An 18,514-nucleotide genomic window follows, 5' to 3' on the forward strand; every position below is an offset into this window, starting at 1 on the left:
TTTGGTAAAATGGTGATAAAACTATCATTCCCCTCATCTGTCAGTCCCTCCACCTCTTTCTTCCAATATTGCCTGCCTCTCTTTCTCAATCTCTTCATCTGCCAATGAGTGTGATCCCTTTGGTGTGGAGTTAATGTTTGATAAGCCGCCAGAGATATAAAGGGTCTGTTTGCAGGTTTATTAGTCTCATTACCTCAGTGGGTCTCTGTGAGGGACATATGTGTTTTGCTCAATTTAATAAGTCTTGACCCTGCGGATAGTTCACTCTGGTTCAATCATGGGATCTTCCAGGAGAACTATAAATAGTTGTTTAAGGTGGATGTGGTACCACAGAAACTACATCATCATTGTGGTCCTTCCGCTGGCACTGCTTCCTCTGCCACTCGTCATCCCTACACAGGTAACTTTTTAACTAAGTGAATGGTTTGAATCGGTATTGACTGTCTCGATTGAAAGAACCTCAATTCTTAAACCTTAGTGGGGGGTTTGACTGATAAAAAATATGTTTTACACAACTTCTTCCCCTGAATTTCTACTTCTCTTTAACTGTATAATAATGCATTCCCTTTGGAAAAACATTTTAACAGTGACTTCATTTTGGTACACACTACTATACAGTAACTAGCAATCTGTCTTATGTATCTGTGGCATTAAGCACATGCCACAGATACATGTAAGGTAAGGTTGAACTGAAAACAAAAGAAAGCAGGCTTTCTTCTGTAGTTCATTAATCACTCACCAGGTCTCCACTCTAAATAACTTTATCCCAAGAAAGATTAGGGTCAAATTCCTAAAAGGATTAGCAAAAATACAATGACCTTTTGATAGTGTGCCCCATGTTAACCATTATGTGTTAAATACTGAAACTAAAATAAATCATCAATCAGCATGTTCATGTGCTTGTCTTGATGTATGGACTGTATTCAAGGATCGTTGCTTTATGATGAAGGAGAGACAAAGGTAAAAGTGTGCACAATGAGCAGTTAATGTCAAACCACATTGGACATCAAAGAGCCAATAAAGAGCTGAAAAGTCAAGAAAAGATGGGATGACAGCATCAGAGAGCAAAACACAAAGGCACTCAGGATATAGTCAATGGCTAAACCACTGTACTGTGCCTTTAAACATATCTTTATGTTTCTATGTTAGCATTTTTTAGATTTCATATGGTTCCATAATAAACTGCTTTGAAATTATTGATGGAAAATGGCTATAACATGAAAATAACAAATCAAAATAATAGTAATCATGATTATTGTGGGGGAGAATTCACAAAACAAGTCCAAGAGCCAGAGGTTCTGACTTCACGGTAGAGTTGCCACGTCAATTCTGAAGAACTCTACCCCAGGCCCATGTATTTAGCTAGTTCAGAGAGAATCATCAACATTGTGCATAACAAGATAGAATGATAACACCTCTATCAGCTGACGCCAACAGGCAGGAACAGGGAGACAGAACACTGAGAGCACAGCAGCCTGACTGAGCACAGGTTCCTGTGCTCAGTCAGGACAGTATGAACTGATAAACTGGGTCAAAGCTATGGACCTTGGAAATTATCTCCCCCACAATTAGCTAAAAATGTTGATTATCCAGTAACGTTCCAAGAAGAAGGGTAATGGTGAATATAATTCAAAACGCCTCTTTTATGAAAAAATGACTACGTACGTAATAGTTTTAATAGTAAAGGATAATACAGTATCAAAGTAAGTAAAGCAAACATGCTACTGTTGCAGTGTGCTGCAACAATGACCTCTCACATCATGATACCTGATGTATTAACGTTTTAAAAGCAGCATCTTAGTGAGGAGTTCAGAGGGTTTCGAACATTGGCAGTGGAAAGTTTTGTGTCGGGTAGTTTTAACGCTCTGTGATTTTACGGAGGACCAATAAAGAACTATATTGTGAGACAAGAGCATGACAAATTGTCTGTTTTACAATCAACGCTTACTGCTATCTGCATGTGTAAAGTATTATTACCTTTTAAAGTGAGGCTGCAGATAAGACAGAGGATGATAAACACTGTATGAACTTTATAAGGTTGTGTACATCTCTGAATATGTGTGTGTTTGTGTGTCTTTGTCCAACATCTGTATCCATACCTTACTAATTGTCTCTTCTGAACACTTTTACCTCCCCACCAATTTCTTCTGACACCAGTGTTGTTGATGTGTTTGCGTGTGTGTGTGTTTACAGGAAGCCAAATGTGGTTATGCGATCATCCTCATGGCTCTGTACTGGTGCACAGAGTGCATGCCTCTGGCTGTGACCGCACTGCTGCCGGTCGTCCTCTTCCCTATGATGGGCATCATGAAGGCTGCAGATGTAAAGTCCTTATTTAATCTTTTGTACTTCATTATATTCCAACTTCTGACCCCTGTAGGAATATACTGCTGTTTATCACTAAAAGGTTCTCAGATACTTCGGAGAGAATGTAGTGTTCAAGGTATTCTTCTATCGCAGTTTATTTGTAAACTATAAATTGAAAGTTGAGTTTGTCACTGTACTAATTTCTATGAGATATAACAAGATATTGCTTGAATGAAATATCTCAATCCACAATATCTAGCTATCATAAATACAGTTGGGTTATCTTATCACAGTTGTCTTTTCTAAGTCCTTATCAATTCTGCTATACATGTTTGTTTCCCATGACGTTTTCCTTTGAGGTCAATAAAAATGGTTAGGAGAAGAGATTAGGCATATTTTTTGTGCCTCTCAAACGGCAGGCAGGCAATGACAAAATTGGAGAGGATACATTGGACCAACTGTAGGTAATTGTGAAGGTCAGGATCAGTTAAAGAACAGCAAAAGCACACCAGAAGAACAGAAACAAATAGAGTTAAATAAAACAGGAAATTAGCTCTGTCTGAAAATGTTAACCTTTATTCGATACATTTTTAGGACACTGTGCAGAGACGGCACCATCATTGTTACATCTGCTGATCCCGTGTCTTTTATAGCTCATAAAACAAATTGGATGATGTACAGGCCAGCATGTTCACAGTTTATTACACCGGTCAAATTATGCACTGTTTGTTTTGCCCATGTTTAAATGCTTGATTCTTTTGATAAAGTGAGTGTCTGTGTGATGTGTTTCAGGTCAGTATTGAGTATCTGAAAGACTCTAACATGCTGTTCATTGGGGGCCTGTTGGTGGCCATCGCTGTGGAGCAATGGAGCCTTCATACCCGCATCGCTCTCCGAGTGCTGCTGCTGGTTGGCGTCCGTCCTGCCCTGTAAGAAAGTTATATAACTCACCTCTGCATCTCACAGCAGAAAAAACAAGATGTGAACAAAATGCCAACAATTCCTACAAGGACCTTTGTAGTTTTTATTCAGAGTGATTTTAGAGGTCAGAAATGCTCAAGTTGTTACACAAATCCTTCATTCAGCAGTTCTCATGATATTATGCGCATCTTCAAGATTATATCTATGAATTCACACGATTAATAATTCCTTAAGAACAAAAAAGCATTAACAGTAAAAACAACAAACATCTAATAATTCATAACGTCAATTCACTGTAAGAAGACATAACATTGTCATTTTCAGGTATACTTTATACTTCATATTTTTGGTTTCTTCTGGAACTTGACAGAGAAAGTTGATCTAAATCTGAATATCTTGTTGAATCCCAAATGTTCTGACCAAGGCAGGAGGAAAACACATGTCCATGTCCCCTTTTTGAAAACACACGCATCATGACTAGACAAAAACAAACAAAGACGACAGCTCATCCATTTGAAAAGATGTGCAGAATTTATGAAAAACAGGACATGCACTCAATTACAGAAACAGGTTGCAATAAACAGAAAACAAAACAGATCTACTAAAGATCCTTATTTGACCTTTCACTCTCCTTTCACGCAGGTTGATGATGGGCTTCATGATCGTCTCGTCCTTCCTGTCAATGTGGATCAGTAACTCGGCCACCACAGCCATGATGCTGCCCATCGCCTCGGCCGTGCTGCAGCAGCTGAAGGCCACCGAGGCCCAGGCGGACGAGCGGGAGTTCCAGGCCGCAGCTCAGGACAACCAGGCGTTTGAGCTTGAGATTAGTCAAAGTAAACAGGAGATGAGTGAAGAGAAACACCCTGACACCAAGGCTCAGCTGGACAATGGACAGTGTAAGTCAAATATGTGTTTCCATTGGATGCTTCAGCTCTAATTTCCCCAACTCAACTACTCGTTAAGCAGCTATCCCAATACAGTTGGGAGACTGGCTTAATGCTTTCATAGGATTGTCTGTACTTCCTCAATTGTAAGGAGTAGTGCTGGGTGTAGATTTGACACTTGATTTTAAATTTGGTCAAGTAAAAACAAGAACATGTTATTCCTATAATGGTATTTTGCTGTTTTCAAATGCTGTGTTTGTGCAGCATGTCCCATGTGCTTTGACTATTCTCTCTCCACCAATCAGTGGTCTACACTGTTTCACCTTTTGGTATCTCATCAGTACTTGTATTAATTATGTAAGAAAGAACATGCATTCGGTTGTACTCTTTGTCATTACACAATCTACAAAATGATGACAGCTCAATTTTGAAGTAGTTGTTGGTAGCAGTAATCTTGTATTCCTTATTTTTCATTTGAAAGTGTCTGAAAACATGTGAAATTAACACTTTCCAATAACTTACTGAATGTCTCTGGCTCCAGGTGAAAATGGCTTGAGTGCAGAGTCACTGCAGGACTCCAAGAGAAGAGTGATGGATGAGAAGTACGCTCTCCTGACCAAAGGGATGAGTCTGAGCGTGTGTTACGCTGCCAGCATCGGAGGAACGGCTACACTCACCGGCACGACCCCTAACATCATCCTTAAGGGTCAAATCGACAAGTAAGGCATTATTAAAAACACAGAGGGATATTATTTCAGCTGTTTATCCCTCTTTTCCGCTTCTCATATCTCTGTCTTCCTCCTCTGAAGGCTCTTCCCTGGGAACGGGGATGTGATCAACTTTGCCAGCTGGTTTGGCTTTGCTTTCCCCAACGCGCTGATCATGCTGGTGCTGGCATACTTCTGGCTTCTGTTTATGTTCCTGGGGTTCAAGTAAGACAACTTCACCTTCCTACAGTCAATATGTTGAAATGGCATTTAATCCAATTCAATGATTGTCCTGCTTGCATTTTCGTGGTATTTTGCTAAGTAAATGTGTCTTACAATAATAAGGACATTTTCTTTCTTAATGTATTATTGTTTCGTCAAGACAACTTGTTTTACTGCCTTTATTTTAAGCAGTAAAACTGTCAATGAAGAGTTTTTGAGGTAAAGAAACTGACCAAACTTGGTATCCCATTTAATGACACCACTTTTATAAACTTCAATCCATGGATTGCTCAACCTTAAAGTTGAACCCGATACCTGAACCTATGACATACTTATACATCTTCAAACATTTCTCTGATTTGTTGACGGCATCTTTGTTCTTTCCTCCTCAGCCTGAAGAAGTCATTTGGCTGCGGTGTGAACAACGACAGAGACAAGGAGGCGTACAAGGTGATGAGGCAGGAGTACAAGAAGCTGGGCAGCGTGAGGTTTGCTGAGTGGGCCGTGCTCATCATCTTCGTCCTGCTGGTGGTCCTGTGGTTCAGCCGGGAGCCGGGCTTCATCGACGGCTGGGCAACAGTGCTCTTCAATAAAGGGGGACCGTGAGTATTCCTTTTTCTTTCCTATGTTTATGGCATGCTTTTTAAAGTGTGGTGATATCATTAATTATTCTTATTGTCAACAAAGATCAGAAAGAAAGTCATACACCTCCATTGTTGTCCAAAAACTATTAAAAACATATAAGCGGAACACGCTGGGTGACATGTTCCTTTAATATAAAGAACATGGTCACTTATTGGTCGATACTAGATACACTTTAGTGCTGCTGTGAATAAAAAGATTAAAATCTCCTGCTGAAAAACATCCCTAACAAATACACCACATACTCTTGATTACTTTAATAGAGTAGCAATAACTAACTTCAGTACCCAGCTGTTTTCAGTCACCGTTTTTAGAGAAGTCTGTCTTTGAGTGGATTTGAGTGCTACAAACAGGTTGGGTTGGTTGGGAATCGTTTAGAGCAGGGGTGGGGAACCTTTTTCCTCTCAAGGGCCATTTCAATTTTTACAATATCCTCCGAGGGCCGTACAAGTTATTGACCTCTGCTTAAAAAAACTAAAATCACAGCCCATTCATTTGGCCTTTCTTTCATGCTGTGCAAAGAAAAAGCAACCTCTGAATCCAGATATCTTACCATGACTCGCGCATGCATGCACGTGCACGGTTGTGGCATGACCACCAAAACAGAAAGATATGGACACAAGATGTGTGCAAATTTATTTAGTTTCCTATCCATGTGAACATGATTTAAGTCGGGGGGGGGGGGGGGGGGGGGGATCTAACCTCCTCTAGAGGGGGGTGGCGTGCTCCCCCGGGAAGATTTTTTTTCAAATGTTGAAGTTGAAAGCATCAATCTGGTGCACTTTGAGAGCAACATTAAGAGATCTGTGGATACATCTCTCAACACCCATTTGAAACAGAACTGTAAACAGATTTTCTTTTTATTTATGGATATTTTACAAATCACTCCCCTTTCAAACTTTATTCTTGTTTATTAATAACAACTTTTTTTACTGTCATATAGTAGTTTATACCTGTTGTAGTGCCGAGAGATAGGGAGTCAGAGGTGGTGCAAGGAAGGTGCAAAAGGGTAGCCTACTTTATTTAGAAGCAACTAAGGTCATGTTGTCCGGTTGCAGTCCGGGAAGAAGAGAGTGAAGACAGGAGGGCACACAACATATATAGAAAACACATAACATGTCCGTCCGTGTGGGAACAATACCCCCAACTGTAGTTCCATGTATGAATTATGTCCCAGTGTATTAATAGATGGTCACCACACAGTTTACTTTATTCTCTTATTTTTTGATAACTATAATGATCATATAAAGATCAGGGTTGGGAGGGTTACTTTGTAAATGTAATCAGTTACTGATTACTGATTACATGGCTCTGAAAGTAATCCGAATACAGTTACAGTTACGTGTCTTAAAAAAGTAACGTAATCAGATTACTTTTAGATTACTTTTGGATTACATTCTTTTTCCATCACAGATGGGTATGTTTTGGTGAACAGGAGACACAAAAAAGCAAAAGGAAACTGAACCTGTTTTTACTGTTTTAATGGCTTATCAAGAGCACAACTGAAACATCACATCTGAAACGATGTAACAACATAATACACTTGTTGGGGATGCAGCTTGGGATGTGAGGAGTGAGGGACACGGCTTAGAACAGGCGTGTCGCCTTCTGTCCTGCCAGTGTTGGCAGGACATGAATTAAAATGTCGAACTCGGACATCATTTTAAGGACATTTTGGCCAGGGGTGTAGAGCTATATTTGTTTAAGCACCGGATTGGCAAAACAGGAGAGTGTGTGCACCAGTCTGCCTTGATCTATGAATTCATGTCCGTGACACTCACAGTATCTGCTGCCCACAGCTGTTTTATAGAAGGAAAACCTCCTTCACTTCATGAAATCTCTGCAGCACCAGGAGGCAGCGGGAGGGTTAACTCAGCCTCTGAGAAGACGAGCGCGCCGCCTTCACTGTGTGTACCTTCAGAAATAATCATTAGTAAGGCTAAAGACTAAAGAGCGACCGCAGGCTGATGTGTTTTAACCACACACACATATACACACACACACACGCGATTTAAACTAGGAAAAACAGGCCCTCGCTTGTTTAATTTGTTTGCGGTCTAGATTTCTCAATTTTTTTTCTGTTTTGCATGTGTTTATAAATTACCTCGAGGGCCGTACCAAATTGTCTCGCGGGCCGTATACGCCCCGGGGGCCGGAGGTTCCCCACCCCTGGTTTAGAGAGAGACCATCAAGTTGTTGGTTTTGGTCTTTTTACAGAGTTTGTTGACAATATAATTTAATATTCTCTCTTGCATCCTTTTATTCTTTCAGTTTAATTTAATTTATTCTGACCCCTCTTTATTCCATCAAAGTGTGAAGAAACTCCTTAACCCTGGTACCCCAGTCAAATATGTTGGTCTCTTGATAAAGAAGTGTATAGTTTGAGTGTCGACACACATTTTCAACACAGAAAACATGGCAGCAACATATTTAACCCACAATATTTGAACAATGTTGCCTTGCATCCCTCAGGTTTGTGTCAGACGGAACCGTCGCCATCTTTATGTCGATGCTCTTCTTCATCATCCCCTCCCAGAGGCCTCGGTGTGGAGGCTACGGTACCGACGAAAATGGTTACACTCTAAATCCTCTAATGACAAAATCCCAAATAATGATGTTCCTGTAACTCAATCTTCATCTCATTGGTGCAACTTGTACTTGTAATGTTTACACAGTGGATATGTCACTGCTACGTATGACTGTTTGGTGTTCATCTAACAGGTCAGACGGTGAATAGCCCCCCAACTCTGCTGAGCTGGCAGGTTGTCCACGAGCGAATGCCGTGGAACATCATCCTGCTGCTGGGAGGAGGCTTCGCTCTGGCTGCTGGCAGCGAGGTAAACATTCATGAACACTGTGTATTCTACTTTTAAGTGGATAGTTCTGATGTTTTTGAGTGTGGTTGTACAAGGTATATCCGTACTGACTGAAGATGGCGGTAGGGATATCTGCAGTGCAGACAGTCCTTATGGCACGGAAGTAAAGCATGTGTTTCAATGGGCAGGGGCAGAAGGTATTTGAGCCTCCTGCAAAAAGGTCCACCTAAAAAAATCATAATCACTTTAAGTGTAAGCTATTTTGGAACGTTTTCACCACTTGATTCAACCTTGCTGTGATTACAATTAGTCATTTTTCCTAACAAATCATGAGCTGCTGGTCTAAAGCTGTAAATATAGCGTACACATAAACTGATATTGATTTATTTTTGTGGTCATTTATTAATACAGCTAAAATATGTGTTGCTGCCCTTGTTCACAGCAGTGCATGCTTCACTTCCGTGCTGGTACTCTGTTTTTACAAACTGCGGATGTGCCCGTACTGTACATTGAATATAGATAAGTACTTCATAAAACCCGACATCAAAATCATATCTGTTCAAACTTCCCATTCTTTAATGAGCTTTAAATGTTAGTTTTGATAACTATTACTATTGTTCGTTAAAAAATTATTGCGAATTTTGTAAATGTGAGGAGTTCTTGCACTTCTTTGTTTCAAGTATTTTCTGCTTAAACCATTTGTTTACACATGGCATCTATTGCACGTCTGTCCGTCCTGGGAGAGGGATCCCTCCTCGGTTGCTCTCCCCTTGTCCGATATGAAGGTCTAAGGACAGAGGGTGTCGTATTGATATTCTCTACAAACTGTAAAGTCTACTGAGACAAATCTAACATTTGTGATATTGGGCTATATAAATAAACATTGATTGATTTACAGGAGTCGGGTCTGTCCAAGTGGCTGGGAGACTGCTTGGCCCCTCTGGAGCAAATACCATCTTTCGCCATCTCGCTGGTGCTCAGCCTGCTGGTGGCCACGTTCACAGAGTGCTCCAGCAACACAGCCACCACCACCCTGTTCCTGCCCATCCTGGCCTCCATGGTAAACAGACGTCCACATGCACACACAGGCGCTAACACACAGCTTCTACATGTATTTAACTCTGCTCTGTCTCTGATAATAGGCCGTATCTATTAAAATTCACCCGCTGTACGTGATGCTGCCCTGCACCATCGCTGCCTCCCTGGCCTTCATGCTGCCGGTCGCCACCCCCCCCAACGCCATCGCCTTTGCTTTTGGAAAACTCAAAGTCATAGACATGGTGAGATTAATTTACATAATACACAATCTTTGTTGTAAGAATTTTTAATGAAAGAGGTAGTGAAATGTTTGAGTCTTTGTTGAGGTACGAGGAGGATAGTGTTCTTCACATAGAGTAAGAAAAACATCTTGGCAGGATAGACCAGATTAAGATTTAAGAAGCTATTTTGAGTCTTTGATTTAAGTTTATAGGACTCAAAAAAGTCCTATAAAAGTATAAAAGTCCTTGTAGTGCTAACGTCCCCAAGAAGATACATTTATTGCTGCTTTTTTGATTTTTCAGACCTGTACATATAGCACCCTGATTTTGAAACTTATTTATACTGATCAAATGTCACTGTCTGATCCTTTAGGTGAAAGCCGGCTTCATGCTGAACATCATCGGGATTTTAACTGTTAATTTAGGCGTCAACACCTGGGGATATGCCATGTTTGACATGGGAAACATTCCTCATTGGGTCAACATTACAAATAGTAAACCTTGAGTACTGAACGACAGAGAGCTAGAAATATAAAAAGAAAAAGAAACAGCAACGTTTTCAAAAGTGTTTCTTTATAATAGTGTAAATGATTGATTAAACGAAAAAAAAGAGAAAAAGGAGCATAAGCTTTGATTATTACAGAAGGAAAGTACAAGAAGAGTAAATCAAAGGTTGTTTAGAGTTTATGTTGTAAAGAAAAAAAGGTTTAAAGATTATCTAAAGAAAAATAATATTTAGACCAAGTTTAACCTAACAGTTATGCACCACACACTTATAAAAAGGTTTACGACTATAAAACACAACCTTGGTGAAGAGCAAAATGGTGATTGATTTACAAAAAGAGAGATAACAGAGATAAGATTGAAGCTCTATCGACTCTGAGGTCTATTATTAGGCAGACTCTCCCCTCTAGTACTTCCTCGTGTCAGGACAAATGAAGTGTTCATTAGGAAAAATAACTGAGGTCACTTGTATTGTACACAGTTCCCTGAATGTGACGTCATATTATTGATCTATTTATCACTCACAAATTATGCAAAGATGAAGTACCTGTGTTTGATTGATTCTTTAAAATGTAATTATTCTGAGTTATGTTTACAGACGATATTTAATGAGATGAATTAATTGTATCAGTAGATTTAACTTATTACTGTAGTTCTTTTGTTGGACCCTAAAGTCTTGGTTTTCTGTTGCACTTTTATTTATTATCAGTGTTTTTGTCACTGACTGTATGTGAACAAGCATTACTGTACATTTCTTAATGTTCTGTGATTATTTGTATTCCTCCAAGGGAAAATAAAATTGGAGATACACTCTAGAGGAATATGGGTGAGCTATTCATCTAAAAGATTAACATTTTGGGAAATACATCTTTTTTTTAAGCCGAGCTGTCATAATGTACCTCTCAAACTTAATAATTAACATGTATACGTTGTTTAGTATCTCAGCACAAGAGTACATTTTGAAATGTACTATGCACCAGATTTGTTCCTTGTCTGGGAGCAGGAAGTATTGTACAAAACATGTTTGTGTTGGTTTTATTTGCATGACTTTAACAAAGACAACATGCCAAAGCTTTAATTGGCCTAATAATAAGATTTTAAAATAATACAATTAATATAATCAAGGAATCAGCTAAATAGTAACATAAATTGCTGTTATTTTGGTACAGATGAAACAAACGAATATAACAAATTAATGAGTGAGCATCAGAGGTGCTGAACGGAGCCTATTCCTCAAAAATGTTAACTATTCCTGGCAAAAGTCCAAACGTCCTCGAGCCCTAAGGAAGTTCAAGCGTGGGAAGCGCACAAATCAAACATTTTACTTATATTGTGTACAGTGATAGAGATGAAAGGCTGGTTGAAGAATAACACGGAGATAAGAGTCTGCCAACGAGACATGATTCAGCTAAAGGTCAATATCTACTGTGTTCATAGCAGGTAAGTGCAATAAACGGAAAAGTAGAGACAAGAAGTCCCACCTGGGAGACTTCCGGAATGAAGAGTGAGGAGTAGACGTGTTTTCCTCCACTCCCTCGCTTCCAACTTTTTTATTAGGTAGAAACCTCATTACTCACTTCATACTTACAATAGTCGATACATAACAGCTGAGCAACTTTATACCTTAAGGAGACATGCCACCAAAGCCCGCAAAACAAGTCAAGAAAGACTCTATGCCTACGGAGAACATCGCTACTAGCGACGTTAGCATGGAGGCGCTAACCAGCTTGTTGGAGAGCCATAAAGTGTCCCTCTCAACGGAATTCAAAACTGTCATCGCTGCACTTGAGTCCAAAATTGATCTGATTCATGCGACTATCTCTGATCATGGGCAGCGTATTACCTCTTTGGAGTCGAATGCGGATTTGGTCGACGGGCGCCTGTCGACTTTGGAAGCTACATGCGCGGAGCTAGCCGCTAGCAATGCTAAGCTGTGGGCGAAAACGGCAGACCTCGAGGCCCGCAGCCGCCGCAAGAATATCCGCATCATTGGTCTCCCGGAGTAGATTGAGGGCCCGCGACCAACCGCCTTCTTCTCCGACCTACTACCCCAGCTTCTGGGGGACCAAATCCTGCCTACTTCTCCTGAACTGGTCCGGGCACACAGGTCGTTAGCCGCGAAGCCGAAGCCTGGGGAAAGACCGAGGCCTGTCATCATCCGATTTCACAACTTCCAGACCAAGGAAAGAGTCATCCGTGAAGCCCGGAAAATGAGAGCGGATCTACGGTACGAGGGGAAACCAATTGCTTTCTACGAAGATTATATTCCCGAGGTTGTGATGCAGCGAGCTCTTTACCGCGAGGTGATGGCGCAGCTGTATAAACTCGGACTCAGGCCTGCTCTCCAGTACCCGGCCAAGCTGATGATTACGGCGGAGAATGGAGACAAAGTTCGGCTGTCATCTGTCGAGGAAGCTAAGAAGTATCTTGCCGCTAAACAGAGGTAGCATGCACTGCTATAAAACACAGTAGCTATGGTCGGCCCATCTGCTAACTTGCCACATTACTGAGTGGTCTAACTTAGCTGCTCGTTAGCATAGCCCGGACTGCACTATTGCTACGCTGAACTGTACGGCAACTACTCTACGAAGGACTCCCTGTAAGCTAATTTTTACGTAGACTGGTCACTGTTTTTAAATATAGCACTTTAAGTTGAATGTCAGTCTCACTGTTTACATACGTTTGTGATTAGCTGGTTGTGCTCAGATAATTGGTGTTATTCTGCCAGGTTGATGTCGGTTATGGCAGCTAACTCAGGGGTTTTTATGGGGAATTTGTTCACTGTTCAATGTAGAGGGAACGGAGGTTAAGTAAGGGAAGGATAGGACTGACCCACGTCAGGAAGGTTTGTATCAAAGGAGATACACATGTTTGATGTTCCCATTCAAGGTTTTCCGAGAGGGCTAGAGGGGCAGCTATCATTATACACAGGGATATTGCCTTTGAACTAAACACTGCTATATCTGATCCGAACGGCCGGTACGTTATAGTATCTGGCAAATTACAAAATACACCTGTGGTCCTGGCCTCGCTATAGAGAGGCGAAGTCCCTCCCTTTCCGGGAGCCTCCATGGGACCCCGGAAGCGTAAAATTATACATTGAAGTCAATGGAGAGAGAAAGGTTATCTTTTGATCCCGTTTGAATTGTGCCACAAATGACACATATGATGTTTGTCAATTTAAAAGAATATTTTGCAAGTCAAAAAAATAAAAATGTGTCGTAAAACTGTGAAGTTACACATTTTTTTGTGTGAAACCGCTGAGTGAACTACAGGTCTCTGGTCTCGCACAATACGCGTCACCATCACAAAGACGGCCGTCACGTTAGCAAATTTCACCTGTTTCTTTCAGAATGAGAATAAAAGTATAAAACGAGGTGAACATCACTACAAGTCTGGACACGTTGAGAGCTGTACATACACGAAAGGTGTGGAAAATTGATGTAAGGTATTGTACAGAAGAAGTGAGGCAGCATATTTTTGGTATATTCATTTTAATGTCACCCATATATAGGAGGTGTATTGCATCATGCTATCCCTAATATATGTGTGGGTTTATACATTCCTGTGTGTTAATAGTTGAAGGAACAAAAAGTAAATTTTTCCTCTTAAATATAGAGAGGTTTTTTATAGATTCCTGAAACAATGTTCCCGTTTTCTTAAAAGTAGATTAGCGCAATAGTCTTTTTCTTTGACTTTTACCCGTTTATCAAAAGGGTGTTTTTAGGCTATTTTTGAAGAGGGAAGATGCAGAATTACTTGCGAGTTCTGTTTTGAGTGAAAAGATTACCCCTTTGAGTGTTTTTCTTGGTTAAACCATTGATAGGCTTTGCAAATTGGGAGGGACATTTTCCCCACATATAATGATGCGCATCCTGCAGGCCTTCCCAACACCTGTGGCTTTCATAGAGGGAAAACATATGGACTATTGTGTGATAAGCTACATAATAAGAATGTGTTTTGCTTCAAACTAAAAACTGTTTGGTACTCTGCTGGCCCGCGCTGATTCCCTGTGAGACAGCGTTTTTTGGTATCTCCCAAATGAAACTCCACCCCTTCCTGTTTGTGTTGGTATTGATAGCTTGTTCAGCTTGTTGTTCTCTCTCTCTCCACGCGCTGCTCAGACCGGAGGGTCTTGTAGCGCATGAATCAGGGCAGGAGTAGGCCTATTCTTTTACATTACGGATATGATATGATATGGCTTTATATGGTATGGTAATGTATTATATTGTATTGCATTATTACCTTTTATGATTAAAACAGATTTTTGTTTAACCCTCGTCCTGGTTGTTTTGAGTGTTCCTTCTTTTAAAGCAAGCTCATAGGAACGGCGCGGAGAAGTGCTATCTACTCCTTCAAAGGGGAGTTAGTCGGTTCTGTAAGAACAGCGGGACCGGCTTTACAAGATGTTGGTGAGTAATATGAGTGCAATGTGTAACGTTAATGTCAGCTAGCTAACATTAGCTAACAAGGTACACTAATGTGTTTTGTTTCATTAACTAGTTTTCTCCTTAAGAACTTCGTGGTCTCTGTGTATGCTGTAGACAGGGGTCGCCGTAAGGGGGTGAAAAGTTAGGACGATTCTAAGGGCCCGTGGCTGACAGGGGCCCCAAAATGTTCAGAACATTAAGAAAAAAAATGTAAGTAACCTTTAATCATTAATTAACATTAATAGAACGTTATATTGATAAATTACTCACTAAACTTACGATTCATTTAACTTATTTTCTTCCAAAAGTTAATTACCCAAAGCCTCTGTCCACCCCCTTCTATTTACATGCACTTGCAGAGAGTGAAAGCATGTGAGGAGGGATGCTAGTACTTACCCTACATACGTGTGTTGTACGATGTTTCAACGACCAACAAAGTCAGGCTCTAAGAAAAGAAGAGAAAGGAGAGAAAGACAAGAGAGAGGGACTAAAGGGCGACAGTATGTCACCCAGTTTTTCTCAAGAAAAGGTGGGTGTGGTCCATGAGTGGTGGAAATTAGTCTGTTAGCTAATGTTTTTTTGTTTACTAAGCTGACATTAAGTAATGTTAATATCTTTACAGAAAATTCAGAGGTCTTTAATTTCACTGCTCTTTTAGCTGATATTTAAAGGTATGGTAGGTAATTCACTTCAGAAACACTTTTTGTTATATTCCATGGAATGCTCTTAACATCCCGATAGCAATGAATATATTAAATGCTTTGACAATAAATCCATACAAAAATGTCATCTCTGGAAGCCGTGGCGCTGTAAAAAGCATGACCAATCATCTGGCCTACCTGCCTGTCAGCCTCCCATCTGGGCACACACTTATCTCGTGCCCTCATTGGTCATGTGCGCGTTCGTGTGTGTTGGAGGAGGGGCTCTGTAAGGAACTCTGAAGGAAGGGGCAGATTTTTTTCGGTTGTGTACTTTCAAATTCTAGCGCACTCGAGCTGGTTTCTCCATTCTTACCTCCCTACCTTTAATAAATGCAGGCACATTTTTAGCGTCTATTCATACTAAATCAGTTGTCCCTCCCCCTGGTGCCAGGTCCAACAGATCCATCTCTAAGCTCAGCAGCCCTGTCCCCCCATAAGGCTGAACCTGAGGCTGCGGCCCCACGAGGACGAAAACGGCTAAACGCATAGGATTAACGCAATCGCAAACGGCTTCCGTCCACATGCAATAATTATCCGGATAGTGTCTGCCCACACGAGACCGCTCCGTTTAGCTCCAACCGCTGGAGAAGCTGCAGTACATATGCAGGAGCCTCTACGTGGCGCTGTAACTTCCTCCACAAAAGCAGCGAAGAAGCATGGTTGTCATGGTTGCCCTTCTGTTTATTCTCCGCGGTGGGGGCCGAGGGAACCGGGCAGAGTTTTTCGCCAGTCAGCGTGTATTAAAGTTGAAATCTTCCGGACAAAATTATAAAAGTGCCGGTCAAAGGTCTTCTTTGTTATTTATTGAGCTTTAAAACAAATGAATAACGACTCTATATAATATAATGATAAAATACACGGAGCCTCTCTTTTTCCTCCCTCTCTTCGGACAGCGCCAGTGTCTGTCTCATGCAGCAGCTCATCCAGTAATCAGTGACCCGGCCGACTGTAAAAATAAACATATTTATAACTAGTTTAGGGAGTTTGAGAGGTAATTAAAATAGCTAAGGGTGATGATCTGACTTGAAGTGTGTGTTTTGCTGCAGCGGGAGGAGCTGCATGTGAGCAGAGCTGCGTGTCTCCGTCCTGTCAGATTAGACTTCACTCGCGAGAGAAAGATAAATAATCTGAATTCAGGGTGCAGTTTACTTTGACGTGGGGGTGAGCAGCAGAGGTGGGGAGAGGCGGGGCTATTGCCTCATCATTATTGCTGTAGATGTTGCACAAACAACTGTAGCATGGTCAATAGCGTCCGGAGCACGATAGCAACTCTGCGATCCGCCATTGTTGTTGTTGTTGGTGGCGAAACACTTCAGCACTGGCGCGGGGTAAGCGGAGGTGAGCAGAAGAGGTGGGGAGAGGCGGGGCTATTGCGCAATCACTATCAGTGATCTGAAAATGTCCGTATAGGGCGCACACACGGAGCTGTTTGACCCCCCAGAGAGTGGCGTATGCATTTCTATCCACCTTGGGACCCGTTGTCGTTTTCTCAGTCGTTTAGTGCCATATTCGGTCGTCCTCGTGTGGCCGAACGGTCTATATGACACTAAACAGTAACGCAAACGACCGAATTCGTCCTCGTGGGGCCGCAGCCTGAACCAGCTTTTCTCCCAACTGAAGGAGGTGAGCAGCATTGTGTTGAATGACATGCCACTTAACATATCTGAAGGGAGACTGGAATACTATATATATATATATATATATATATAACAAAAAGCTAACATCTAATTTAAATTATACATTTCAAACACAGTATTTTCCCACATAGCTAATGATCTATATAAAACAAAAAACTGCTTTTAGTCTATTTAGGATGATGGACAGTTTGAAGCATTGAGTGATCAGTCTGTAAACAAAATGTTAATCACCGACATTTTGGTTATGATATTAATACTAATGTTATTATATTAAAGCAGGGGTGGGGAACCTCCGGCCCTCGGACCGTATACGGACCGCTAGACCATTTGGTACGGCCCTCGAGGTAATTTATAAACAAAGTGGCCTGTGCCTGGTGGTGGGGCCCAATGTGATATATTTGCATGGGGCGCAAAATCCCTGGCGGCGCCCTTGGCTGTGGATAACATTAGTATTCACAAGAACAAGGTAAACTCCCGTGTTTTGTTTTAGTTGCTCTTCAGATTGAAGCGGCCAGTTTTATATCGACTATACTGTGTGTGATCTCCTTTTACATCTCGTTGTGTCATTTGAGTTTATTTGCTGTGTGTAGATTCAAGGGTTTTGGTTATCTTGTCAATTTGTTTGGTTATCCAGGCACAGCTGTGTCTGACTCCCTCTGGTACACTGGTATGTGTTTTCCTAATGTAGAGAGCATTGATTAATTAATAAACTACACACTGAGTCTAGATCCTGACCAAATCCTTTTTTATTGTTGATCAAATGTTTTTCAAAAATGTATTCATACACATTTAGAAAAATACAATGTACAATCACAACCAGTACAACACAAATTACAAAAAAAACAAACAATAACAACAATCAGACAAGAGGACAAAACTATGGAAAAATAACCCCTCCCACCCCCAGATCCGGACCATCCTTGTATTATTGCTCATTCAATCTATTATAGCATGCTAACAAACATGGTACTTACTTTATTTGTACAGATCTGCATGGGAGACGATGGCGCGATTCAGAGCGCTGTCTGTGATTGTGCACGGGGGATGTACAAATGCAGCCACGCTGCAGCATTGGCAATATGTGCCATGTGGCAGATCAGCTCCACAGATGTTGAGTGCCAGTGGAGGAAGCCTGGCACTTCCAAAGTAGTCCAGCCGGTGTCTCAACTTTACCAACAGTGAGAGGAGACATACAACCCACTGGCCAGAGACATCGCCACTCAGGATGTAGACTGGTTCAGGTCTGCACTGAGGGGCGCACAGTGTGGCATGGCATGGCTTTTGTCACCTGAGCCAGAGCCGCGGCCTCAACATCAGGCCATTGTCACCGTGCCGGAGCTGGTGAAGGGGCATGGGGGTCGGGGGCTTGAGGCAATTCTTGCCTCAATGCGACTGAGCAGAGACCAGCAAGCTGCCATTCAGACAGCCACCGGAGGACAGCGGACAAATCCTCTGGCAGTTACACAGGCGGGGCAGGTTGA

At 41.4% G+C, this 18,514-nt stretch overlaps 1 protein-coding gene across 2 annotated transcripts; it reads left to right on the top strand.

Annotated features, from left to right (window-relative positions):
* Positions 1–217: 217 nt before the first annotated feature.
* Positions 218–10,994, top strand: LOC117458800 (solute carrier family 13 member 2-like). 2 transcript variants are annotated; one of them, XM_034099470.2, is made up of 12 exons: positions 218–400; positions 2,194–2,322; positions 3,100–3,236; positions 3,871–4,127; positions 4,657–4,834; positions 4,925–5,047; positions 5,437–5,646; positions 8,159–8,259; positions 8,408–8,523; positions 9,401–9,562; positions 9,645–9,782; positions 10,135–10,994. In XM_034099470.2, exons 1-12 carry the CDS (start codon positions 278–280, stop codon positions 10,264–10,266), a joined length of 1,806 nt encoding a protein of 601 aa, XP_033955361.1. In that variant the 5' UTR covers positions 218–277; the 3' UTR covers positions 10,267–10,994. The 2 variants fall into 2 exon arrangements, with proteins under 2 accessions (XP_033955361.1, XP_033955362.1); XM_034099471.2 differs by having other exon boundaries at positions 8,159–8,244.
* Positions 10,995–18,514: the final 7,520 nt, after the last annotated feature.

The sequence above is a fragment of the Pseudochaenichthys georgianus genome, chromosome 14 (assembly GCF_902827115.2).
Source record: "Pseudochaenichthys georgianus chromosome 14, fPseGeo1.2, whole genome shotgun sequence".
NCBI lineage: Eukaryota > Metazoa > Chordata > Actinopteri > Perciformes > Channichthyidae > Pseudochaenichthys > Pseudochaenichthys georgianus.